The sequence below is a fragment of the Sturnira hondurensis genome, unplaced genomic scaffold (genome assembly GCF_014824575.4).
Source record: "Sturnira hondurensis isolate 20B ecotype Veracruz unplaced genomic scaffold, ASM1482457v3 Scaffold0020309, whole genome shotgun sequence".
In the NCBI taxonomy this organism is placed as follows: domain Eukaryota; kingdom Metazoa; phylum Chordata; class Mammalia; order Chiroptera; family Phyllostomidae; genus Sturnira; species Sturnira hondurensis.
In genome coordinates this window covers 153270-179285 of record NW_028092940.1, presented here as the reverse complement: position 1 = coordinate 179285, position 26016 = coordinate 153270, and the positions used below count along the sequence as shown (strand labels likewise).

General features: G+C 59.6%; 1 protein-coding gene and 2 long non-coding RNA genes across 5 annotated transcripts in view; 1 reads left to right on the top strand and 2 right to left on the bottom strand.

The window, feature by feature from the left end:
• The window catches only part of KCNH2 (potassium voltage-gated channel subfamily H member 2), a 31774-nt gene extending 17085 nt beyond the window's left edge, over positions 1-14689 (top strand). The window contains exons 3-15 of one of the 3 annotated variants that reach the window (XM_037029501.1): positions 953-1117; positions 2351-2818; positions 3426-3637; positions 7166-7594; positions 8137-8524; positions 8897-9030; positions 9524-9776; positions 10770-10963; positions 11240-11339; positions 11942-12214; positions 12293-12479; positions 12787-12964; positions 14136-14689. In XM_037029501.1, coding sequence (XP_036885396.1) covers positions 953-1117; positions 2351-2818; positions 3426-3637; positions 7166-7594; positions 8137-8524; positions 8897-9030; positions 9524-9776; positions 10770-10963; positions 11240-11339; positions 11942-12214; positions 12293-12479; positions 12787-12964; positions 14136-14285 — 3131 coding nt within the window. In that variant the 3' untranslated portion in view covers positions 14286-14689. Of the gene's footprint in view, positions 1-952; positions 1118-2350; positions 2819-3425; positions 3638-4286; positions 5412-7165; positions 7595-8136; positions 8525-8830; positions 9031-9523; positions 9777-10769; positions 10964-11239; positions 11340-11941; positions 12215-12292; positions 12480-12786; positions 12965-14135 lie in introns of those variants that run through there. The other 2 variants (XM_037029500.1, XM_037029502.1) reach the window with 2 other exon arrangements.
• LOC118975525 (uncharacterized) lies at positions 7383-8081 on the bottom strand. The gene is made up of 3 exons (XR_005064085.1): positions 7753-8081; positions 7565-7623; positions 7383-7458 (listed from the first exon to the last, which is right to left on the bottom strand). It is a non-coding gene; the product is annotated as an uncharacterized LOC118975525 (long non-coding RNA).
• Positions 9673-10933, bottom strand: LOC118975524 (uncharacterized). Its single transcript, XR_005064084.1, has 4 exons — positions 10849-10933; positions 10361-10448; positions 10203-10261; positions 9673-9745 (listed from the first exon to the last, which is right to left on the bottom strand). It is a non-coding gene; the product is annotated as an uncharacterized LOC118975524 (long non-coding RNA).
• Positions 14690-26016: the final 11327 nt, after the last annotated feature.

The following is a 26016-nucleotide window of genomic DNA, read 5'->3' as shown; positions in this document are numbered from 1 at the left end:
TTACACGTCGTCATTTCTAACACGTCACAGACCAACACCCTTGTGAAAGGCAACATTGCGCGCTTAGATCGCCTCGCAATGTTGAATTGCTGTCACGTGTTTTTTTTAAAGACTTTATTTATTTACCCTTAGAGGGGAAGGGAAGGAGAGAAGGAGAGAAGGAGAGAAATGTATGGTTGCCTCTCGTGAGTCCCCTGCTGGGAACTGGCCTGCAACCCAGGCATGTGCCCTCACCGAGAATCGAACCACGATCATGTGGTTTGCAGGCCGGCGCTCAATTCACTGAGCCACCCCAGCCAGGGCTGCTGTCACGGTTTTGAACCTCTTGCTTTCCACTTCTGAACGTATCTCTCTGTGGATGGACACAACAGCTGGGGGGTAATGTGGAGACAGACAGCCCGGGTGGGGACAGAGAGGAGTCACTGACCCAGGGGTGGAGTCCGGAGCACGCCAGGCACGGCCCCGGGGGCTCAGTGTACATTGACGTAATCTTTACAACTCAGGACAAAGGGACTATCGTCACTCCCATTTTACAGATGAGGAAGATGAGGCACAGAAAGGGACTATCACGTAAGCCTGATGCGTAAATGACTAAGCAGCAGAGGTGGGGTCTCAACCCAGGCGCCCTGCAAGTCTGGGGGCTTCGCCGCCGCCGCCCTACACTAGTGAGGAACTCGAGGGTGAATTGAGAGGAGAGGGAAAAGGAGGTGAACAGGTGGGGACAGGAGGGCGCTGGAGCCAGGGTGAGGGATGGGCACACAGGGAGAGGTGGCCTAGGGGGATGGAGAAGCCAGAGAAGCAGAGGGCCCGGCCGGCAGCAAGCTGGGGGGCAGCAGCGCCCCCTGGCACGAGGGCGGTGGGAGGGGGGCAGACGTGGACGGGCCCCTTCGGGTTTCTGCTCTGCCCACCCAGGGGCCTTGGTGCCACAGTGGCCGTGTCCCCCACCCCGCAGGGAGCTGCTTCCTGTGCCTGGTGGACGTGGTGCCTGTGAAGAACGAGGATGGGGCCGTCATCATGTTCATCCTCAACTTCGAGGTGGTGATGGAGAAGGACCTGGTGGGGTCCCCGGCCCGCGACACCAATCACCGTGGGCCCCCCACCAGCTGGCTGGCTCCAGGTAAGGGTGGCGGCCCTCGGACTGGTGCAGGGATACCAGATCCCCCTTCTCTGGGGCCCTGAGGCCATTGCCCTGCGGAAAGGAATGGGTGTGCCGGGTCCCTTCAGAGGCTACCGAGAATGTGGCCTGGTCCCATCAGGCTCTCGAGGAGCCGACAGAGATGGAGCGACAGATTGAGTCCGAATTCAAACAGGTCCTCGGGGCAGGATCGCAGCTGGTGTCCTAGGGGCACCTGCTTGGGCTTCCTCCGTAGCACCTCCTCAGAGGGGTCCTCTCCCCAGCCCCAGGGGTGGGGCATGCTCCCTTCCAGATGGCCCTGGCCACCTCGGAGCAGCCCCCTTTGCTGGTCAGAAGGCCCCATCTATTAGGAACTCAAATGTCTCTCTGGGGAACTTCTGCCCCTGGTCCTTGTCCCTGGACTGACCGCCTCCCTGCTGTGGCCTGGGCTGAGAAGAGGATTTGAGGGGAGGGTTCATCATGGCTGCAGACACAGGGGACTCCGGCCCAGACACCCCTCCTCCCCATGGGTTTAACTCTAACTGGTTCTTCAGAGTCAAGGCAAAGGAGTCCACCCCGCTGTTGCTCAAATTCTGAAACGGCAGTCTGGCCTCCGTGGCTCCCTGGGTTGGGCAGCGTCAGGCAAAGCAAAAGGTCGCTGGTTTGATTCCCCGTCAGGGCATTGAACCTGCGTTTCAGGTTCATCCTTGGTCGGGGCGCTTTGAGGGGCAGCCAATGGATGTTTCTCTCCCTCTCTTTCTCCCTCCCTTCCCCGCTCCCTAAAAATAAGTAAATAAAATCTGTACAAAAATAAAAATAAAATGGCATCGTTAATACCACCGAGGCCGAGTGGCAGGAAGGCCAGCACCTCGCCCCTGTGTACTGTGTGGCTCCCGGCAACTCACACAGCTCCTTGGTGCCTGTCATTCCCCCCGTCTGGAGTGGGGACAGTGTTGCCCACGGGGGCAGTTTGGAGTCACCATCATTTGTGTACAGCCCAGGGTGGTATGTGGCTCAAGAAATAGTTTATTATTTTCAGAGCCTTAGATAAGATTGTATTCTAGAATTTTTTTTCTTTCTGAGACTTGAGTTCTGTGCAGTGAAGGCTGGCTGGCAGGCATGCCCTCTTCCCCACCGTCCTCTGCTGGGTGTCAGGGAGTCCAGGTCTTGGGCCTGCCCACTTGGGGCTGCTCGCCCCGACTCCTCCCCAGCCACACAACTCCCCTCTCCCCGCAGGTCGCGCCAAGACCTTCCGCCTGAAGCTGCCTGCGATGCTGGCTTTGACGGCCCGAGAGTCGTCGCGACCGGGAGGTGCGGGCAGCGTGGGTGACGCAGGAGGCGCTGGTGCCCCGGGTGCCCCGGGTGCCGTGGTGGTGGATGTGGACCTGACCCCTGCGGCTCCCAGTAGCGAGTCGCTGGCTCTGGACGAGGTGGCCGCCATGGACAACCACGTGGAGGGGTTGGGGCCCGCGGAGGAGCGACGCGCGTTAGTGGGCCCCAGCTCCCCGCCCGCCTGCGCACAGCGTCCGCAACCATCGCCCCAGGCGCCAAGTCTCAACCCTGACGCCTCCGGCTCCAGCTGCAGCCTGGCCCGGACTCGCTCCAGAGAGAGCTGCGCCAGCGTGCGCCGCGCTTCGTCTGCGGACGACATCGAGGCCATGCGCGCAGGGGCACTGCCGGCGCCACCACGCCACGCCAGCACCGGTGAGGGCGCCCTTCCCCACCCTGCAGGCCTGACCTGTTCCCGGACCTGCGCTGCTTTCCTCTCGGCCCTGTCCTAGGTGCCTGGGAGATGGAAATCCCATTAAGCACTTATTTAATCCCACTAAGTGGCCTTTTACTCCATTAAATGTCCATTCATCCCCTTAGGTGCTTGCACTTCCACAGTCCTTGCGCCCTGTGGAGCTGGCTCCCCGTGGACGCCCTGGAGCAGGGAGGGCCAGGGGGTGTCTGAAGGGCAGGAAAGGCATCTTGGGCTCTGCCAGGACCTGGCCCTCTGCCTGGTCTCCCTGCCTCTGAGCAGACCCTTAGGGAGGCTGTTCCTCCTTTGCTGTCTCCTTGTTGCATCCTGGCTCGCTTCCTTCAAGTGGGGACGAGGCTGGCCTCATTTCTCAGCGACTCTGCCCCTTTCTCCTGAGCTCGCATCCATGGCACAGCGACCCCAGTGGCCTGGCTGTGCAGGGCCTGGTCTCCACCTCAGTTTTATGTTGGTCCCTGCCTGCCACCCTGACCCTGCTACCCCCACCCCACAACCCCAGGGGCCATGCAGCCCCTGCCTGCTATCCTAACCCCACTTCCCTCCCCACCCCAGGGGCCATGCACCCCCTGCGCAGCGGCCTGCTTAATTCCACATCAGATTCGGACCTCGTGCGCTACCGCACCATTAGCAAGATCCCCCAAATCACCCTCAACTTTGTGGACCTCAAGGGCGACCCCTTCCTGGCTTCGCCCACCAGTGACCGGGAGATCATAGCACCCAAGATAAAGGAGCGGACACACAATGTCACTGAGAAGGTCACCCAGGTAGGTGCCCAGTCCCTGGCTCTCCCCTTGGCTTGGAGGAGCTGGGAAGGGGTGGGTAGCCCTGCTGGCTGGGGGTAGGAGTGGGGATTTCAGAGTTGGGGTGAGAGGACAGCGTGGGAGGCCCTGGAAAAAGGGGGGCTGGAGAGGAGGCGGCCTTGGGACAGGGCAGACACAGCAAACAGGTTGGTGGGGCACAGGGGAGGAGAGTGGGGTATACTGGGGTACAGTGGGGGCCGGGCCCCTGAGAGGGCCGGGTCGGGTGGGGGAGGCAGCCGCAGACAGGACCATGACAGTGTCTGCCTCTGGGTGTGGTCAGGGGCTGCTGGGGGGCAACCCACAGGAGGCTCTGAATTAGAAGGGGCCCCAGAGGTCCAGGCTGGGGGGTCTTGATTCTTCAAGGCCATGAGTCAGGAAGAGTGGGGACCCAGCCTGGGCCAGGATGGCCTGGAAGTGCCCACCCATGTTCCCCAACCACATTGGGAGGGGAGGGTATGGTGGTGGGTGCACAGATATGTAGGGATCAGGTCCCTGGATCCAGAGAAGACCACTGGCCTCTGGGGCAATGCCCAGCACCGCCTGGTGGCAGGCTGAGCCTGTCTCCTGCCCCCTGTGGCAGCAAGATAGATCTCCTATAGACCCCCACCACGCCCCAGTCCAGCCCAGCTCCTTCTTCAAGCCCTGGCAGAGGGTGACATGCCCAGGACAGTGGGGGCTCCTGTCCCTTGCCTGTCACTCCTCAGTCCTTGGTGCTGTCTCTAGCTCCTTCCACGGCAGCCCCCCCAGTGGGCCCGCGGGAGAGGGCCACCTGCACTGCCCTCCTCAGCCCTCCTCCTGGCCCAGCTCCCACTGCCTCTGGCTCTCTGGGTCCCTGCCAGGTGTCCAGCCCCTTGGCCCGGAGTCCACAATGTTCCCCCACAGCGCAGGCCCCATATCTGGCTGCCTCTTCCCCTCCCGCCCGGCCCTGGCTGTTGATCCCACCTGGAGCCCGGGCGTCTGCCTTGCTGCTGTACCCACAGCAGCGTGCTTCTGTGTGCTTGTGGACTGCGTGTGTGTTTGTGTGTGCGGCTCTGTGTCAGTGTGAGTGTGTGTTTGGGCTCTGCCGGTCCCTGGGCAGTCTCTCCATCTCTGGGTGTCTGTCTGACTCTGGCTGGCTGGGCACTGGACTGGCGGGGCGGGGGTGTTGGGGAGACCATTAATCTGTGGTGACAGGCCAGGCTGCCCGGGGACGGGGGAGGGGTGCGGGCTGCAGGAGCGGCTGCAGCAGGAGCCCGGAGCAGCTGCGGGGGAGGGGGCCCGCTGGCCGGGCTGGCCGGTGGGGGTGGGGACCTGGGAGGAGGAGGGGCAGGCCGGAGAAGCTGAGGTTCCGACCGCGCCGCCGCTGCCGCCGGGCTGGTGAGGGCAAAGCGCAGCACCCTGGCAGCCGGGCGGTACCAGGAGGCCATGGGCAGCCTGAGCCAGGCGGGCCACTGTCCACACTCACTGCCAGGGTGACCCCAGCCCTGGGGTTCAGCCCCAGCGACCCTGGCTTCACGCCAGAGGCTTCCCGGGGAGCCAGGCCGCCAGTCCCTGGGGCGCAGCCTCGGCTGGGACTGCAGCTGGAGCGCAGGTGAGGCACTGGCTGGCCCTCGGCCCCGGGGCAGGCAGGCTGGGGGGAGCCAAGTCCTCCATGGCGGCCCCCGCCAGGAAGGCAAGCGGAACAGGGGCTCTGCGGCCCAGGGCCCAGAAAGGCCGGGTAAGGCGGGCCGTGCGCATCTCCAGCCTGGTGGCCCAGGAGGTAGGTGATTCCCGGCCCCTCCCTCTCCCTTCCAGGGCTGGGACCCTAATTCAGGATGCGGCTCAGAGGTCTCTGGCTGACTCTGGCTCCAGGCCAGAGAGGGCTTCTGAGAGGCAGGACGGTTTGGGGAACCAGAGGGCCCGTAACCCTGCTCATCCGGCTCCTGGCTCCAAATGGCTCCTCCCCAGGCCTGCTGGGGCTGGGTGGCCAGTGCCTTTCTGGCCAGGACTTCCCTCTCCCCGGGCTCCTGTGGCCCACACTGTCCAAGCTCAGCATGCTAAGGGAGGAGAAGAAGGGCAGGCATGAACCAGGTGCCCAGAGAGGATGTCAGGGGACCCAGGGAGGAGAGGAACACGCCTCCGTGCACCACATCTCTCCTGGTGGGCATCCGCCAGGCCTGGGCTGGGCCTTGGGCCCCACCACGCCGGTTATTCACGCACTGGGTGTGGACCCGAGGCGGCTGCTTCAGGGGGCCAGGTTTCGGGGCCAGAGTCCGAGGCGGGTGGGGTCAGAGGCCACTGGCTGGCGGTGGGGCCAGCTGATCTGAGGCACCTGGCTCACCTCTTCTGGGATAACCTGAGGTGCTGGTGGCTGCTCCGTGGTCCCCTAGGCTGATGACTCTGTAGGCACCTCCTGGGACCCACCGCTCCATCCCCAGGGCAGAGAGCCTACAGCAGGCAGAGCAGGGGGTGTTGGAGGCAGCTCAAGGGTGAGCCTGAGTGTCGCCCCGCTGCCGCCAGCACCTGGCACCTGAGTTCTCTGCCTCGGCTCATAATCTCCTCCCAGCTGGGGAACACCTATGGGGAAGATCCTTCCCACCCACAAGTGAGGACCCAAGATTTGGCTTAAATGAGCTTCAGTATTCCGTGGGTACCAGGTCAAGCGCAGTGACACACTCGGCCTGAGACCACGCAGTAGTAAGCTGGGGGTGGGCGAGCTGGGGCTGGCTCCTGTGGGAGCAGGGTCCAGGTCGGCCCCGCACGTGGGTGGTGTGTGCTGGTCTGTTGTGGGCAGAGCCAGGGGCCGGGTCACTGCTACCAGGTATGGTTCAGCCTCTCGGGCACTGGAAGAAGACCCATCCAGGGGCAGTTACCTTTCTCTGTCCGCTGTCTGCAGGGGCAGGGGGTGGCCTCAGGGGACAGACAGAGGCTCCTGGGCAGTGGGAAGCTGGCCACGGCTCTTTCTAGTTTGACTTGGGGAGGAAGAGTAGCGTGCCTGCCGCCACCAGGTCCGGGTGGTGGGCTTGCCTCTGCCTGCCTGTTGAGGGGCAGGGTGTGAAGGTGAGCCTATTCTGGGCGTGTCACTTCCGGACATCTGCTTGTGTGCCTGTCCCTCTGTGTCCATGGAGGCACATCTGTGGCTGGGTTGGGTTCTCTGTGTGCCTTGCTCGGAGTGAGGGAGGGCTGCCCTGGGCCAGGCGGCAAAGGGGCTGCAGGAGCAGCAGGGGCGGGGGCCTGAGTGTGGCTGGCCAGTGGCTCGGGCTGAGGCCGTGGGGTATGTGTGTGGTAGGGGTGGGGAGTGTGGGTGAGAGGCAGCAGGGGAGTCACTCCCTGAGGTTGGGGTCTGCCCTGGTGACGGGCGGCAGTGCCGATGGCGTCCTGGACTGGGAGCCCGCCAGGAGGCCCCTGTGCTGTGCGGGGCACTGTGGTGCCCAGAGTGAGGGGTGGTAATCGCTGTGGCTGCTTGGCTGAGGGGTTGCATTCTGAGCAAAAGGTTTTGGCCTCCCTGACCCCGTGCTCTGCTCGCCTGTCCAGGTCCTGTCCCTGGGTGCGGACGTGCTGCCGGAGTACAAGCTGCAGGCGCCGCGTATCCACCGCTGGACCATCCTGCACTACAGCCCCTTCAAGGCCGTGTGGGACTGGCTCATCCTGCTGCTGGTCATCTACACGGCCGTCTTCACGCCCTACTCGGCCGCCTTCCTGCTGAAGGAGACGGAGGAGGGCCCCGCGACCCCCGACTGCGGCTACGCCTGCCAGCCCCTGGCCGTGGTGGACCTCATCGTGGACATCATGTTCATCGTGGACATCCTCATCAACTTCCGCACCACCTACGTCAACGCCAACGAGGAGGTGGTCAGCCACCCTGGCCGCATCGCCGTCCACTACTTCAAGGGCTGGTTCCTCATTGACATGGTGGCCGCCATCCCCTTTGACCTGCTCATCTTTGGCTCTGGCTCGGAGGAGGTAGGTTGGTAGGAGAGGAGGGCAGAGGCCTGGGGGATCGTGGTAGAAGGGTGAAGGTAGTGGAGCAAATCGGTGGGTAGAGAGAGAGGGTGGCAGGGCCCTGGAGGCTGCTGCAGCTGACCCAGGCCAGTCAGTCCCCCGCCCACCTAGCCACTCACCAGGTACAGAGCTCCTGAGGGGGCGTGTCTATCTCATTCCTCTCTCCAAAGAGGCCACTGACTTCCAATTCCAGCAAAAGTGCCCTGGAAGCTAGTAGGACCTGTGGCCAGGCAGCTTAGGGTGGGGGTCACAACTTTCTGAGCTCCAGTTTCCTCATTCTCACCGCTGAGGCCACGAGCCCTTAGTCACAAAGCGAGCGCAAAGAGTGATGGGACTCTGTGCTGCGATCAGTGCGTGGGAGGCGCTTCCACGACTAGGAGGTGGTCCTGGGAGGAAGTCCTTGGGGACCTTTCCTGCGATGCCCACCCCTCCCCCCAGGGCTGCCGTGTTGCAGTGCCTCCACGTTTCATTTGCCCCCCGTGGACTGTCTCCTCCCACCCCAGCTGATTGGGCTGCTGAAGACGGCGCGGCTGCTGCGGCTGGTGCGCGTGGCGCGGAAGCTGGACCGCTACTCGGAGTACGGGGCGGCGGTGCTCTTCCTGCTCATGTGCACCTTCGCGCTCATCGCGCACTGGCTGGCCTGCATCTGGTACGCCATCGGCAACATGGAGCAGCCGCACATGAACTCCCGCATCGGCTGGCTGCACAATCTGGGCGACCAGATCGGCAAGCCGTATAACAGCAGCGGCTTGGGCGGCCCCTCCATCAAGGACAAGTACGTCACGGCCCTCTACTTCACCTTCAGCAGCCTCACCAGCGTGGGCTTTGGCAACGTCTCCCCCAACACCAACTCAGAGAAGATCTTCTCCATCTGCGTCATGCTTATTGGCTGTGAGTGTGCGCTGGGTGTGGGTGGGGCGGTGGGAGGAGCCCCAGGTGGAGCAGGGAGTGCATGCTAGAGGGACCAAGCGGGGCCGGGACTTCTAGACTCCAGGGCCACCATTACGCTGTGTTTGGGGGCAGGGAGACCAGGGAAGGCGCACAGGCAAGTCCCAAGGGCGTGCGTGCCTGGGCGGGCTTCTGTGTCTGAGACTAGTGTGTGTATTCACACGGAGACGTGACTGCGTGTGTTTTTGACTGGTGCAGGGGCGGGCGGGTCCCTCGGACGCTGACAGCCCCACTCACCCCCGCCCCCAGCCCTCATGTACGCCAGCATCTTTGGCAACGTGTCGGCCATCATCCAGCGGCTGTACTCGGGCACAGCCCGCTACCACACGCAGATGCTCCGAGTGCGGGAGTTCATCCGCTTCCACCAGATCCCCAACCCCCTGCGCCAGCGCCTCGAGGAGTACTTTCAGCACGCCTGGTCCTACACCAACGGCATCGACATGAACGCGGTGAGGCCGCCAGGCTTCCTGCCCGCTGGTGGTGGGCTGGAGGGAGCGGAGGGGCGGTGGGGACGCCTCTAGCGGCCGTGAGCACGACTCACACTCTGTGGTTCAGGTGGTTACAGGGAGTGCTTACAAGGACCCTGAGAGGTGTGTCACCCTCCTCTTGCCCTCGGAGCTCATTTACTCGGAGAGCCTTCACTTTGGGGAAGGTGGTGACCAGGCCCTTGTATGTAGGCCATGGTGGTTAGTCCTCTCAGCCACCGCCCCTCCAGGAACTGATCTCCACACCTGACACATAAGCAAATGGTGGGCCAGGGGAATGAGGCAGTGTCCCCAAGGTAGCCCAGCTAGAAGGGGTGGAGTGGAATAGGTCCCCAGGCCCTCCCCGCCCCAGTGGGCCTTGCACTGGACCCTGAGGCTTCTCCCTGGATCTTGGGTGGAGTGGGGCCCAGGGAGTGGCGCACTGAGCTGGCCCCGCCCCCGCCCGCCCCGCCCCCAGGTGCTGAAGGGCTTCCCAGAGTGCCTGCAGGCCGACATCTGCCTGCACCTGAACCGCTCGCTGCTGCAGCACTGCAAGCCCTTCCGAGGGGCCACCAAGGGCTGCCTGCGAGCCCTGGCCATGAAGTTCAAGACGACGCATGCGCCACCAGGAGACACGCTGGTGCACGCGGGGGACCTGCTCACGGCCCTCTATTTCATCTCCCGGGGCTCCATCGAGATCCTGCGGGGTGACATCGTGGTGGCCATCCTGGGTACGCTGGGACTGGGCCAGAAAGTGTGCAAAGGCTTGGGGCGGCCCCCGCCCTTGGAGGACACAGTTGTGGAGTCTGTGGGCCAGGAACTGCTTATGGGGACCGTGGGCTTCTTTCATTCACCCCAGTTCAGCGTGGGGCAGTGGAGAGGAGCCCCACGGGGGGCCGGGTTGCTGGTCTCTGAGGGTTCCCAGGTTCGGTTTCCCTTGGGGATCTCCCCACAGGAAGGGAGGTGGGGGTGCGTGCCTGCCTTAGGCAGCACTGAACCCTGCTCCTCGGTGAGCAGTGGAGCATGGTGGGTTGCACATATGATTTTTCCGAAGGAGCTTAGTAAAACCCCTGCAGCCTCACATGCTACATCCAAGCCCAGCAAAGCAAAGGGAGTCCTGCCCCTCTTCCCCTCTGGCCCCTTCCTTTCCACCCTACCTGTACACCTGGGCAGGTGTGCCTGGGCTGGGGACCTGCTGCCCTCTTCCTGTTCTTCCCTTGTCATGGGGGGGGGGCATTTGAGATTTCTGTTTCTCAGTGCACAAACACCCCCAAACACAGCGAACCCAGCTTCTCGACGAAACGCTCAGCCTTACCAGGTGGTTTCTGTCTGTGCAAAGCTATGCCGGCTTATTTTCTTTCAGTAAACCAAACGTTGGTATTGAGTTCCTACTGTGTTCTGATCTGTAGTTTAGAAAACACTGTTATGAGGGTGCAGTCATTGGCCAGAGAGGAGACGTTTCGGATGTGGATTCCCAAGGTGGGGAGCAGTGTGAAGTGAAGTTAGAACCTAAGGAAGCCCAGGCCACAGGCAGAGCCGGATACGGGGTGGGGGGTCCTGCTGGCTGCCCTTTCTCCCTCAGGCACAGCTGGCCACACTGCACATCTGACTTTGGAAGCTGAGGGGGGGATGGGTCGGCTGGGGGCCAAGTGTGAAAATTCAGGAAGATGGGTACTTGCTGCTGCCCCAGGGGCTGAGCTGCCCTCTGTGTGCATGGCCTCCAGGGAAAAATGACATTTTCGGAGAGCCTCTGAACCTTTATGCACGGCCTGGCAAGTCCAACGGGGACGTGCGGGCCCTCACCTACTGTGACCTGCACAAGATCCATCGCGATGACCTGCTGGAGGTGCTGGACATGTACCCCGAGTTCTCCGACCACTTCTGGTCCAGCCTGGAGATCACGTTCAACCTGCGAGACGTGAGTGGGCTGCCCCTGCCAGCCGCACCCAGGTTGGCTGCCCTTCGGCTGAGTGACCTTCTGGGCTTGCTCCCCTGCCTGTCAAATGGTATGGAGGCCCAGCCTCAGTCCGAGTCTGGGGGGGTGGGGGGGCGCGGGCAGAGCTCATGTCTCTGCGGGGAACCTTTCCCCAGGGCGGAGCCCCCTGCCTCATTACCTCAGCTAATGATGAGGGTTGGAGATTGAGCCCGGCGGGCCGGTAGCGCCGAAGGGCCCTGACGCCTCCCTTGGTTCCAGACCAACATGATCCCGGGCTCTCCCAGCAGCGCGGAGCTGGAGGGTGGCTTTAGTCGGCAACGCAAGCGCAAGCTGTCCTTCCGCAGGCGCACAGATCAGGGTGAGGCGGGGGAGGGGCGGGGGCGGGGGCGGGGGTCCGCGGGAGGCCTGACCCACACATGGAGGAGGGTGGGGTCCAGGCGACGAGGAGGGCGGAGCTCCGGGTCCGCGTGTCTGCTCTGTTCAGGCTCCGGAGACCTTCCTGCCCTTACCTTCAGGAGTCCTCGCTCCTCACCCCACTGTCCAAACGCAGCCCATCTTTTCAGGCCCATTGAACTGGCACCTCCTCTAGGAAGCCTTCTTTTGCCCTCCACTTCAGGGGCGTCCCTGAGCTGCTTTGTCCCTCCCGGGGCTTCTGGGTGGGCGCTGCCTCCAACTGATGAGGGAGAAGAGACAGGACAGAGGAGAGCAAGGGGGTGGGGGGACCACGGCGGAGGGCCCGGGCACCCAGAGAGCCCGCCCAGAAGTGCCACTGCCTGAGGCTGGGCGCCGGCGGGGTCGCCCCGAGTTCTCAGTCTGCTTGGCGGGTGGGGAACAGAAGACACCCCAGGGCGCCCTGCCACATTCCGCCTGTTCCGGTCCCTTCCTCTCCCCTCCCGCCCCACTCCCTTGTCCCCTCCGAAAGCCCTGCCCTCTTTGAGGCCCGTTCTCTGTTTCCCACAGACCTGGAACAGCCAGGGGAGGTGTCGGCCTTGGGGTCTGGCCGGGCGGGGGCAGGGCCGAGTGGCCAGGGCCGGCCAGGGGGGCCGTGGGGGGAGACCCCGTCCAGTGGCCCCTCCAGCCCAGAGAGCAGTGACGATGAGGGCCCAGGCCGCGGCTCCAGCCCCCTCCGCCTGGTGCCCTTCTCCAGCCCCAGGCCCCCCGGAGAGCCGCCCGGTGGGGAGCCCCTGACGGAGGACTGTGAGAAGAGCAGTGACACTTGTAACCCACTGTCAGGTAGGGTGCAGCCCGGAGGGGAGGGGCTGGGGGGCTGGCGTGGGTCCCAGTCTCCCTCACCCAGCTGTCTGGCTCCAGGTGCCTTCTCAGGGGTGTCCAACATCTTCAGCTTCTGGGGGGACAGCCGGGGCCGCCAGTACCAGGAGCTGCCTCGATGCCCCGCCCCCACCCCGAGCCTCCTCAACATCCCTCTTTCCAGCCCCGGCCGGCGGTCCCGGGGCGACGTGGAGAGCAGGCTGGATGCCCTCCAGAGGCAGCTCAACAGGTGAGGGCAGCCCCTGAGGTCCGGTCTAGCCCCATCGGTGTGTGTAGGAGGGTCTGTGGGTCGTGCTGTACCGTGGCGTCATCTCTGGGCCCCTGGCAGTACTGTAGCGAGAATGGAGAGCATCCTGTGTCTAGGTCTGCCCGTGTGCCCGGCAGTGGACTCCTGCCACTCAGAGTCGAGCCACACCTAGGGTGAAGAGTGGGCCTGGGGTTGACCAGCTGGCCCATCCGCAGAGTCTCCCACAGTCACTGTTACCCGTGTCTCCACTTCCCTGAGACCCAGAGCGTCCTCCTCCTTGTTGACCCAGGCTGGAGACCCGGCTCAGTGCAGACATGGCCACCATCCTGCAGCTGCTACAGAGGCAGATGACGCTGGTCCCGCCTGCCTACAGTGCTGTGACCACTCCGGGGCCCGGCCCCACCTCTACCTGTCCTCTGCTGCCCGTCAGCCCCATCCCCCCCCTCACCCTGGACTCGCTTTCTCAGGTGAGGTCCCAAGCCCCCTTCCTGCCCTGGCATCCCAGCCCTGCCCTTTCGAGGCCAATTCCTCCCAATCCTCTTCTGCTGCCCTTTCTGCTCAGTCCTGGGCCCCTGTCTCCTCCCCGACTTTGCTGGAGGAGGGCTGCCTCAGGAGCTGTGGGCACAGGCAAGGCAGGAGGACCCCCAAACCAAAGCCCCCAGACAGTTGCGCAGAGGCACCGGCAGGCTGAGTGGTGTGGGCACCCCTTTGTCACTGGAACAGCCAGGTCTGCTCATGGTGCCTGGGTCCTGACCACGAGTGGTCTGCAAGGAGAACCGATGGAGCCCAGGGCCTGGTAGCCAGTGCTGTGTGCCAGTGAGTCCTGGGACTGGGTCCTGGGTTTCCCAGATCTGACTGTGGCAGCCAATGGCTGTCATGCTGGCCGCCTTACAGGGCTTTCACTAGTTCCTAAGGTGGCACATCCGGTCCACAGCTTTCCCCTTCTGCTAGAGATGGGCCTCTGCCGCCTTTGTCCTCTCCTGAGTGGCCTGTTGACAGGACAGCTGTGTCTGGGCCCTGAGAAGGGGCTCCTCTGGCGACGGGAGGCGTCCTGGGATCTGTCCTCTTGCCTCTGGCGCCTGCTCCCCCTCCAGCATGCCGCCTGCTCCTGTTTGCAGACACGGAGCCCACGTCAGCAAATGTGCCAGTCTCCCTTCACAGCCTCCCACGCACAGCTCACAGCAGGCTCGTCAGCCCCACCAACCCTGCCACCTGCCCTGGCACGCTCCCTGGCCTGCCGGGGCCTGGCCGCCAGCCTGCATTTGGTCCCTGAGTTCTTTCTAGGTTGGAAGAAGGAACCTTGTTTCTCTTTCCGTCCCAGCTCAGGGCCCCTTGTTCTGCGTTGGTTTGGATTTAGTTGCTACGGTCCCTGGGAAGGAAGGGGCGTGTCCTTGAGTACAGCCCCGCCCCCTCACCCTCTTTCGTTGTCCACGCCTCTCTCCGTGGATGGTGTCCTGCTCTGTCTGCTTTGGCCCTTCGGTGTGCCCTCTGCAGCCCCTTTCTGTCCTGTCCTCTGTCAGCAGATTCTCTCGACCCTCTCTGAACTCTGACCCTGCTCTCTAGCCACTTGATTGCCCCTCTGTCCCCTGCCTTTTCCTCTGAGGGCTCCTTGCCTCTTACACTCTCTGTTCTTCACAGGTTTCCCAGTTCATGGTGTGTGAAGAGCTCCCCTCGGGGACCCCGGAGCTCCCCCAAGACGGCCCTACTCGACGCCTCTCCCTGCCGGGCCAGCTGGGCACCCTCACCTCCCAGCCCCTGCACAGACATGGCTCAGACCCAGGCAGTTAGTGGGGCCGCCCAGTGTGGGCACGTGGCTCACGAAAGGTTCAGCGCACTGCCTGGGCCCCTCCCCTCAGAGGCACCGCCCCGGAGGCCCTGGCCACGAAGGGGAGAGGAACTCGAAGGCACAGCTCCAACCCCAGCCCTTGGGACCATCTCCTCCTGCAGTCTCCTGGGCCCCAGCGGGAAGGGCAGGCAGAGGCAGGGCTGGGAAGTGGCAGGGGTCTGGGGTCCCCCCACTGCCCTGGGGGCAGTAGCTGGTCTAGCTGCCCGGAGGCACCCGGCCCTGGGCCTTAGGCACCTCAAGGACTTTTCTGCTATTTACTGCTCTTATTGTTAAGGATAATAATTAAGGATCATATGAATAATTAATGAAGATGCTGATGACTATGAATAATAAATAATTATCCTGAGGAGAGTCCGGTGGTGCCGGGAGGGTGCGGCCCCAGCACACTGCTTCTCGTGTTTGCGTTCATGCGTGTGTGCGTGTGCTCTGGCCTCTGCAAGAATCCGCAGGACGGGCCCAGGGGCGCTGCCTTCATGTCTGAGTGTGGGGCATGTGTGGTGGAGGGTGCTCTCTGGGGGCTGGGGCAGGTCATGGCCGGGGCTTCCTGGGCTCAGGACAGCCAAGAGCCACCTGGACGGGTTCGAATGGGGAGACATCCGAAGGGGGTGCAGGCCTGGGCCTGGCCCTTCAGGGTCAGGTTGCTTTGCTGGCTGGTTCTGGCTCCCAGGCCGGCCCTGCCTGGACCACTAACCCAGTCACACTCTTGTCTGCTACACAGTTTGTGAGCCCTGCCCGCACCAGCTGAAACTTGTGGCTGTGTGTGGCCTAAATCCAGGCCCAGAACCCCCAAACCCCTGACTTGGCCTTATCTTGACCTTAATCCAGACTAGCACGGACCCTGTATAATTGGGCCCCCCCAACACGCAGGGCACCCCGGTTCCCTAGATGTGCCCAGAGCTCCCCCGGGGTCTGGCTGCAGGTGGGCCTCACCTCCATCACCTGTGATCCTCTATCACAGAGGAGCTGCCCAAAGAGGGGAGCTCATTCCTGTTACTGGGGTAACAAGAGAGAACACATCCCGGGTCCAGAACACCCTCCTTGGGCATGAGGGTGGTGCCCTCGAGCAGGTGTGGGTGGGCGCCCTGCCCCCCAAGGAGCACACACAGTGGCTGACTTTTTGGGTGGGTGGGGCTGCCTCCAAAGGCCTCCAGAGCCTCCTACCTGGAGTCCCACAGCCCCTGCCCTTGGAAGTGAGTTTGTTAACCTCACTGTAAAGCCAAACGTGGCCTCTCTCATTGCCCCTGATGGGGCAGGTAGGGGAAGAGGGACCTGGCCCTCTGAGCACCCTGGAGGGGTCTTCGCTGTGTCCAGGGCAGGTAGGAGAGAGGAACGGACCCTCCCACCCCCGTTCATACAGTTGTGCGGCAGAGCATAGAGACGGGAGAAGGATGAGACCCCGGGTTCGGGGGTCCGGAGGGACGATGAAGAGAGGCGGGGCAGGCAGAAGGAGCCACAGTGACCTGTGAGCCTGGAACAGGGGATGCCTAAGGGGCGCCTCATGCCTGGGCCTCAGGAAGAGAGGACAGAAGGAGGTATGGGGCCCACCCTGCAGCCACTGTGCATCCTGGGACAGTCCCTGGGCAGGCAAATGGGCTGTGTCCTCTACCGGCCTGAAGGCAGTAAGGTACGGAACCAGTGAGGCTGGGGCTCAGCAATCCTGCAGGGCCCAGAGCAGTGCCTGCCACTGGAATGTGTGACACGTTGAATGAATGAAGGAAGGAATGCAAGCAGAGACCGTCTCCCTGGGGTTGGAGACCCTTGGGCTGGAAAGGCAGGGCTTGGGGCTGGAGGGAGCAGAGGGGCATCTTCCCAGGGCTCTGGCCCCTCACCCTGGTGACCACCTTCTTTGTGTCTGTCCTCATGCTTGCCCAGACCTGCTCCCTGGCCACCACTGTGACCTGGGCCCACAGAGGGACAAGGACTTTGGTGGTGGGCAGCATGGGCTGGCGCTGTAGGTCCTCCCTCTTCTGCAGGGCCGGGCTGCAAACTGCCGTGGGGCTGTTGTCCAGAGCCGCGGAGGCTTCTCCCAAACCAGGGGGGACAGAGGGGGGGAGCTGGGGGTGCTGTTTTGGGCAAGGAACGAGCCCCATGGGGTTGCCGGCACCCAGGAAAGACCCCCCCGTGGGCCGGGGGTGTGGTCTGGAACCAAAGGAACAGGGCCAGGCGGCCTCCCCCACCTCCACCTGCCCACCAAGGGCCCGGGAGCTGGGTTAGGCCCTCGTGGGGCGTTCTGGCCTTGTGACTCAACCGCCACCCAAGGTCCAGGTGCAAGCTCCCCTGGACTCCCACCCCCGCACAGCCCAGGAAGTCCAGCTCCATATTTCACTGGCAAATAGGAGGGACGGATGCTCACTGAACACGTCCTTTGTGCCCAGCATGGTTCCTATTGCCAGAAACCGGAGCCCGAGGCTGCCCATGAGGCTGCAGTGCCCTGCCTGAGCAGCAGCTTCTGACAGCAGGGCTGGGGCGTCCCGGGCCACCACCTGCTGCGCACTTAACCCTTGCTTGTGCACATGGCCTCCCTTGCTCAAGGGGCAGCGACTAGGTCTTTGCAAGGTTCTGGTGTTTCTAGAACCTTCTCTCCTCTGCAGATTTTTGTACCGCCTGCTCCTTTGCCTGGAGCCCCCTCTGGTCCTCAGGGGCCTCTTCTAGAAAAGGCTTAGAGCTCCCCTTCCTGGGGCCAGAGGCCTGTTGAGTGACAGCTCCACCCTCTGCTGTCCCCACGCTCTCTCAGTACTCTAGACTGCCGGGTCTGGGGGGCTCATTGCCTCTGTGCTATACAGTCTGTGCCCCCTCCCACGCCAAGCACAGTGGCTCCTTGGCAGCAGGTACTTGGCAACTTACGAAATGTTGCCAAACCTCTCCAGGTTTCGGTAGTGATTAGTAGTAAAATCCTTAACATCATAAAGGCCTGCGTGCTTGACTTTGTGTGTGTGTGTGTGTGGGGGGGGGTCTGTGTCTTCCTATGCAGCCAGAGTGGGGTGTAAGGGATGAGGAAGGGTCTCTGTGGATAGGCAGGCGTGGGGTCCGATACCCCAGGGGGAAGGCCCACGCCGTGTCCATCATCCGCCTGGTTCTGCCACTCAGCTCAGTATGTGGGGGCTGGGCCTTGATCTGAAGTACAATTAGGGACCGGGGTCTGGTGCCCTCTGGGGCAGGAATCATCTCAGGACACAGCTGGACATGCTGTGGTGGCCAGTGCTCCCCTGAGCTCGTCACTCTCTCAGAGGCTGTGTCACCAGCCCATTGTCCCTCCAGGGGCAGCCCCTGCTGCCCGGCTGACTTCCAGGGTCTGTTGTGCCACTGGGGGAAGTGTGCCGGGGGAGGAGGTCTGTGCCAGGCCCTGCCTGACACCGACCTGCCCGTGTTGCCTAAGCAGATGGACCTGAGTGGCTCAGGCCCTGAAGGGACAGGTGGACTTCTCTTTGCGCAAGGGACAAAGCCCTCTGTGGCACAAGAGTGTCCCCTCTTCCTTTCCAGTCACCCCTTCCTCCTGCCGCAGGCCAGACCCCCAGCCACACGGGGCCACGATGCTAACTGCTCCCTCTGCATCGGCCTTCTTTCCCTCTCCTTGTCACGCCAACTCTGTCCTTCCTGGTCTAGAGAAGCCCTTCTGGCCTTCCAGTCCTGGCTCAGTGTCCCCTCCTCCAAGGGGGCTTCTCCAGGCTCCTCAGTTGATCTGAACCTCTGGGGGCACCCAGCTCAGACCCTTGTTAGAGCTCCGCCCACCATCCCTCCCCCCGCCCCCCCCTCCCTCCACTGTCTTCAGAAGGGGACGGGCTAAGAAGCGGCTGCCTCTGCCAAGGAGAAGAGAGATGTGGGCCCTTTGCTGGGACGTCTCCCTCCGCGTCTCCAGTTCCCAGCCCGCCTCTGCCTGGTGGCAGGAGCTGGTGGGGTCCTCCTGATCAGCGCCCTGTGTGGCTGCTCGCTTGCCGAGGCTGAGAAGTTCCTCCCAGGGCTTTTCTGTTCCACCTTCGGGTCCCAGCGACGCACCTTTCCCCCATGTGGTGGACAGTCCCCGGGGAACAGGAAGGGGCTGGGCCTGCTGTTCAGGTGGGACCTCACAGTGACACCTGGTGGGGCACGTTTTCCTGGTAGGCATCCTGGTGACCTGACGACGGGACCGAGAGAAGGACACACGTAGTGGGCTGGTCTGCCTCCAGTGCTCAAAAATCTTGAAAGGAATTTGAAGCCCAGGGTCTNCTGTGTGGCTGCTCGCTTGCCGAGGCTGAGAAGTTCCTCCCAGGGCTTTTCTGTTCCACCTTCGGGTCCCAGCGACGCACCTTTCCCCCATGTGGTGGACAGTCCCCGGGGAACAGGAAGGGGCTGGGCCTGCTGTTCAGGTGGGACCTCACAGTGACACCTGGTGGGGCACGTTTTCCTGGTAGGCATCCTGGTGACCTGACGACGGGACGGAGAGAAGGACACACGTAGTGGGCTGGTCTGCCTCCAGTGCTCAAAAATCTCGAAAGGAATTTGAAGCCCAGGGTCTTCCAAGGCGACTATTTTGAGACATTTTTATGTAACTACAGATCACAACAGGGGGGTTGGTATGCAGATTAGTGACGATGCAATTAAAGATTGGTTTGTCATAGATTCGTCCAACCTGCATAGGTGCATGATATTAAACCCTATGAATACTCACTTTATCTTGATCACCATTTACATAAAGCAATTCTTGATAGTCCAAGTAAAGTTCAAATTTTTTATTTTAGTTAATACTGGGTTCCAAGAAAAATTGTATTCCGAAGCAGTTGTTTAAATAATCGGCTTTATTATTTCATAATCATACCTTATAAGTGAGTTGGAAGTCGGCAAGAGCCATCACCAAGGAACCAGAGCAGGAGAATGTAGTGGGATGTTCTACCATTATTTTAAAATTAGCCACAGCATAAGGTTTGGCTGCAAAAGACTCAGATGCTACCTGGCAGGCAAATCAGTCCTTAGGGAAACAGCCTGTAGAGGCCCTGCGCCAGGCGGCGGCTGGGGGAGTCGGCGGTGCGTCTTCTTTGTGCCCCACCGGGTGACAGCAACCAGAGACTCGGAGGGACCTTGATGATGAGGGACACAGGCAGGGTCAGACCAGGCTGTTCTCATGAGCGACCTTTGTGCAATGAAACTCTTAGCAGATGGGAAAATGACCAAGCGCTTTATCTCATGTCAAGCCGCCCAGGTGCTCCGGAGCTGTGACCTCCCTGCTTGCAAGGTTGGCTTTCTGTGGGGTTCTCTTCTCGGGGCTGGTGACAGGAGCGTGGGGGGACTGGGTCAAACAGTGATTGGCCCAGACGCCCTCTGCCCTCCAGCCCTGGCTCAGGGGTCCCCCTTCGGACGCGGAGGATCGGCTGGAGCCCCATCCTGTTGCAGAATAAGGCGTGCCCAGTGCACACCCTGCCCCCCGCTCTGTCTTGGATGATGAGGTTTTGTTCCAGGTCAGCCCCCCTCCTGTGAATGTGTCTCTGCAGGCACCTTCCCCCTAAGCATGCTGTGGCTTCTGCCACCTCTCTCCCATGCCACCTGACTGAGGCGGGACACCCTCCACCTCCTTCGTATCCCACAACTCCACTAACCACAGGCTGCTGCCTGTCGCAGGTGACACATGAAGATTTTGGTGGCCCTCGTGAGCGCTGGGGAAGTGACCTTGCAGCGCAGCCCAGAAGAGGACCATAAAGAGACTCTCAAGCCTCCAGCCTGAAACGCTTGGCCGCCGCACCGTGCCTTGGGCTCCTTGGTTGTCCTTCCAAGACCTTCCCAGTTGGTTCCTGTCTTTTGGGAGGCCCTTCTCCGCCTGCACCCCCTCACTTCCCTGCCCGGCCCCCGACACTCTGGTCTCCCCCTTGCTGGATGGACAGACCTGCTCAGTTTCTCCAGGATGCTCTCAGCTGACCTTGCCCAGCACTCCACCCTTCTTCTTCTTGGTGGCCCTGCCAGGCTCTGGGGACACTAACCAGACATACGGTACCTTGGATGGACCCAGAGTGCACCATGCCCCTGGAAGGGAGCAATGCCCCAGGCCGAGTTTTCTCCCTCCCTCCCTCCCTCCCTCCCTCCCTCCCTCTTCTCTTTCTTCTGATTAGCGAGTACTTTCCCCACGATGAGACGTCGTGATTCGTAATAAGGCAGGGGATGGTGGAGCGTGGTGGTGGTCTCAGGATGACTGGGCTGTGTCCAGTGGCTCTTGTCACCATCCTTCTGCACCGGTGGTCCCGACGGGCATGGGAGGGGGTACTTGATTTTAGGCAGAGCTACTCAGCCCAGGTCTTAAGCAGGGCCCTTCAGGAGCTACTCAGCTTCTCTCCTGCAGAGGCAGAGGCTAGAGTCCAGCCTGGGCTGCCCTCTTGTGACCTCGGGCACTCGGCGGAGGAGCAGGGTTTGGAAGGCAAAGTCAGTGCTTATTAGAGATGCAGCCCCCCCCCAGACTAGGCCCTGGGGACAGAGGGACTGGGCAGAGCACTGCTGGCTGAGGACAGACGCCTCATTTCCTGGTCCTTTTTTTGCCAATGGTCGGGCAAGCATTGAATGTTCTGGGTAAATGTCAAATTTGTGGTTTGGAAATGAATAAAATGCAGAAGAGCTGCCAGTGACTTTGGGGAGGAGACAGCTCCTTGGACCAAATGCTTGGCGAGCTGCAGGGGCCAATAGGAGGAGGTCCGCCCTGTTTAGGGGAAACACCTCGAGGAGGTGCCTGAGACGCTCTCCTCAGTGAAGACACGCCCACTCCCCCAGCTTCTTGCCCCTCTGCGGGCAGGCATAGCCGTTCAGCCCTCCTGCATGGAGGGTGTTTGTGTCAGGGGAGGTCCCTGGAGGGGCGGGGGACCCACTGTAATCCGGCTGGCGTCCCCTCATTCGGCCAGTCCACACGTAGCGATTCCCAGTGCCCTCAGTTCCCGATTCGCCCTCTGGGTGCAGAATGCCTTCTGACTCGTGGGGAAAGGAAGGGCGTGGGTGCTTTCTCTCTCTCTGGACCCCCGTTGGTCAGGCACAGCTGCAATTTGGCCTGGGGGGATGCCTGCTTTTTCTTCACTAGCAGAGGCTCGCCCTAACCGTGATGTCTCTGGTTCCAGCCCTTGGGATCCCTTCTCCCCACCAGAAAGCTGGAAGCTGCCCCAGAGGACCAGGGCTCTGCGTGCGGTAGAGCATGGGGCCTCTCCTGTGGCTCATGCTTGCCCACCCAGGTGCTGGGCCCCAGGTGGCCCCTGCAAGGACTGCACCTCCATTTCTCACTGCGGTGGGGGTGGGGAGAACAGAGGTTTCCTGGACAGAACCTGTATTCTCTTCGCCCCAAAGGAGGGCGTCAGCAGCCACGCCAATAGCTCGAACACCAAGCTGTCCCACATAGAGGAGGAATGCAGAGTCTGGAGTCTGAGCCTGGCAGGGTCTCACGTGTCCTCACTCCTCAGACAAGGCCATCTGATGACAACCCAGCTTAAGTCACATACCCACACGCGACAGGAACCTGCGCAGCTGTGAGTGGGGTGTTGTTGCTAGTCCGGTAGGGGGCGTGGCTCTGAGAGCCCCTGGAATGAGAGTTCCGCCCGGGGAGTGTGAGGTACCCCAGAGAGGCTTAACCCCTGTGGGCTGCTATAACAAAACACCACAGACTGGGCGTATTATGAACCACAGGTGTTTATTTCTCACTGTCTTCAGCCGGAGAAGTCCAGGGTCAAGGCACCAGCAGATTCAGTGTCAGATGAGGTCCCATGTCTTGGTTCATGGACCGCCACCCTCACGTGGCTGAAAGGGTGGGAGTTCTGTAGGGCGCTAATCCCATCCATGGGGGCCCCACCCTTGTGACCTAATCACCCAAAGGCCCCGCCTCCTAGTAATCAGTTTGGACATTAGATTTCAACAAATGACTTTGGGGGGCGGAGACACAGATTTCCGGTTCACTGCAGGGTGGACCAACCACAGCAGATGGTGCCCATTAGATCAACCGACAAGCCCTTATTTGGACCCACCAGCCACGTTCTCCTCAGCCAGCGGGAGAAGGAAGAGCGCTGGGAAGGAACTATAAATGATGGATTTGTTCTTTTGGTATTTTAAAGTAGAATTTAAAAGCTCATGTCAAGGGTTATAAATTATGAAACAGACCTGGAATAAACCAAGTTATTTTGGGGCTACATTGTACTGGCTGCTGTTGTGGCATTTTTTCACCTTTGGCGAAACAAAACAGAAATGCGTGCTTGTCTTGACTTCTCAACCCAAGCGCTAAGTGCTCGAAGGCAGGGCTGAGGCGGGAGTTGAAATGAAGTGAGGGGCTGTTGGAGAAAGTCTCTCACCAAAGGAGCACGGGAAAGGCCCGGAGCAAGGTCACCTGTCCTGTCCAAGGACAGGTGTGGCTTTCTCTAGCCCGAGGTTCTCCAGTCACAGGGGAGCCGCCCATGACCAAGTCACCCAGCCCCAAATGTTAATAGTGCGGATGCTGAGAGATGTGGCCTCCCCTCCCCCTGACCATGGGCCGGGAAGAAGGATCTCACAGCCTTCTCCCTCCCACTCCGTGTGGCTAGTCGCTGTTGTGCCTAATTTGACTCCAGCTGCGAGTTTTTCTCATTAACGGTAGAGACAGTCTTCCTGTCCTCCTTATGTAACAGAAAACCTATTTGTAGTTTGAGCTGAACATCCTGGGAGGGAGGCAGAATATTCCTGCTAGGGCGAACACGGCTCCTTCAGTATAGAAATACCTCGTTGGGCCCTTTCGGTTGGTAAAGAGGAGGTCCCTAGAGAGTGGCCTGGCCGAGGGAGTGCGAGGCAGGCAGGGAATGATGGGGATAATTTACTGGCAGCCTGGGAGGGAGGGTCCAGGACCCAGAGGTGAGAGGGAGAAGGAGCCAGAAGACAGCCAGGGCCTAGGAAGACACTGGAAGTAGAAATTATTTTGGGGCAGGCAACTGGCCAATGAATTTTTCAGAAGATTGATGCTTGGCCTTCAGTGCCGTAATATTTCTTACTTGTAATACAATTACTCTCTGTTGCTGCACAGGCCCTCAGGAACAGTCTGCTATGCACATCACAGCGTGAGAGAGGGGGCTTTGGGGAAGGGAGGAAGGGGGCGTTTCCGGTGGGACCCAGAGGTGAGGTGAGCGAGGCCGAGAGAAGGGAGGTGGTTGGGAGCCAGGCCACACCCCTTCTCCCTCTCCTGTATTCATTCTCCTGTCATTGGTTCTCACGGTGGTGGGTGGGCGGGGCAGAACTTAACCGGAAGCCAGTTGATGAGGAGTCGGAGAGACGTGGTTTCCAGACCCCCAGCCCTCACAACACAAAGGCAAGTGGTGGTCTGGGACCAACAGACAAATAAGTGACTCATGGAGGAAAGCGATTAAAAAAAAAGATTTTATTTATTTATTTTAGACAGAGGGAGAGAAAACATCAATGTGTGGTTGCCTCTTGCGCACCCCCTACTGGGGCCCTGGCCTGTAACCCAGGCATGTGCCCTGGTGGGGAACCGAACCAGTGACCCTTAGGTTTGCAGGCTTGTACCCAATCCACTGAGCCACACCAGCCAGGGCTCACTCGTTCTTTCTTTCTTTTCTTTTCTTTTCTTTTCTTTTTTTTTGTTTTAAGACTTGTTGATTTGAGAGAGAGAGAGAGAGAGAGAAAGAGAGAGAGAGGAAAACAGTGTGTTGTTCCACTAATCTGTGTATTCATCGGTTGTTTCTTGTATGTGCTCTGACTGGAGATCAAACCTGTAAACTCCCTGTCTCCGAATGACACTCTAACCAACTGAACTACCCAACTAAAGCAAAAAACCACATATTTATTTGAATTAGAAGCCAAATAAGGTCCATACATTGCAACTGGCAGGTAGAACTCATACATACCTTTTAATCTGTGGGGTTCTTCATACACTTTCCTTGCTTTTTTGGCTTTCATTGAAGGTTTGAGGTGGTTCATTTTTAAGAATTTTCTCCAGTTGGATTCTGCCGATTTCATCTAGTGATGTAGCTTAACTAACACTATGGTGACCAACCAACCCAGTTCTTAACCCGGGCAAGTCCTAAACACCAGGACGGTCCCTCATCCTACATTCGTCTCTGTCACCTATTTTTCTCATAAATTGATAATTAAATCTAGAACCTTTGTCAGGCTCGGGTTCAGTTTTCTGTCAGGATCACTCCCTAGTTGTTATTCCAACAGGGGGCACAAACATAACTGGCTGCTTTTCTTTCTTTCTTTCCTTTCCTCTTTCTTTCTTTCTTTCTTTCTTTCTTTCTTTCTTTCTTTCTTTCTTTCTTTCTTTCTTTCTTTCTTTCCTTCCTTCCTTCCTTCCTTCTTTCCTTCCTCCCTTCCTTCCTCCCTTCCTTCCTTCCTTTCTTCTTTCCTTCCTTCTTTCCTTCCTTCCTTCCTTTCTTCTTTCTTTCTTTCTTTCTTTCTTTCTTTCTTTCTTTCTTTCTTTCTTTCTTTCTTTCTTTCTTTCTTTCTTTCTTTCTGTGCAGTTAGCTGCTATTCGTGACCATTGCTTACATTCGTTAGGGGTTGTAATACGGTGGTGTTCTAACTCTCCCTTCCCTTCCTATTTGTTATCAGGACTTCTTTCTAAGATTCCTTTTTATTGGGATATAATTGACGTGTAACACTATGTTAGCCTCAGGTGTACAACATAATGATTCTACCTGAGTGTACATTGTGAGTAACCGCTAAGTTTGGTTTACATCCATCATCACACAGTCACTATTTTTTTGTCTCGTGGTAAGAACTTTTAAGATCAGCCCTCAGCAACTTTCAAGTACACCACCCGATACTGTTAACGATAGCCCCCAGGCTGCACCCCTTCACGGGACTTACTTATTTTATAAGTGGAAGTTTGTAAGTGGTGAGGCACACCAACCAGAGCAAAACACGTATTCCTTCTGCGAGATGAACATTTCGTGGGTTCACACTGATACTGCTCATCCAGAAACAGAACTACAGAGGTACCACTGAACCTCATTGATCTGACGTCTTTGTCTCCTCTTTCCCGCCCTGAAAATCCTGACTCCTAACAAGACCAACATCATCACTCATTTGCTTCATCACACCACAAACACACACACCGCAATCTTGGAGTAACAATCCCACCCACTACAGCGAACAGTGTGATTGTAGGAAACAGCTCGAGACATTTCTGAAGTTCTTTTTTGGCCCTGAGAGTGAATCTCACTAGAGTCAAATTACTGTGTTGAAGTTCCTGGGAATGATTCCTGCTGGGGTGGTTGGTTATATTACCAACTGGTGGTTCTGTTACATAATTATGGTTTGTTTGTATAATTTCCCTTTTCATTTTTAGGGCTTAGTTGTTGTTTTTTTTAATAAAAAGGACTTTGTGTTTTAGAGAGAGGAGAAGAGAGGGAGAGAAACACTGATGTGAGAGAGAAACATCAGTGGGTTGCCTCTCGTACATGCCCCGACTGGGGACCGTGGATGTACTGAGTTCTCTTAACCAGTCCCTTTGCCACTGTCCTTTGCTATTATAACAGAGTTATGCTACAATAAATGGCCTTGGCTGTACATCTTTTCATACATTTGCTTGTCTATCTTTGGGATAAATTCCCAGGTGTGCTGGGTCAAAAGTTTATTGCATATATGATTTTTAAAAAAGATTTTATTCATTTATTTTTAGAGAAAGGGGAATGAATGGAGGGAGAGAAACATCAATGTGTGAGAGAATCATTGATCAGTTGCCTCCTGCACGCTCCCAGC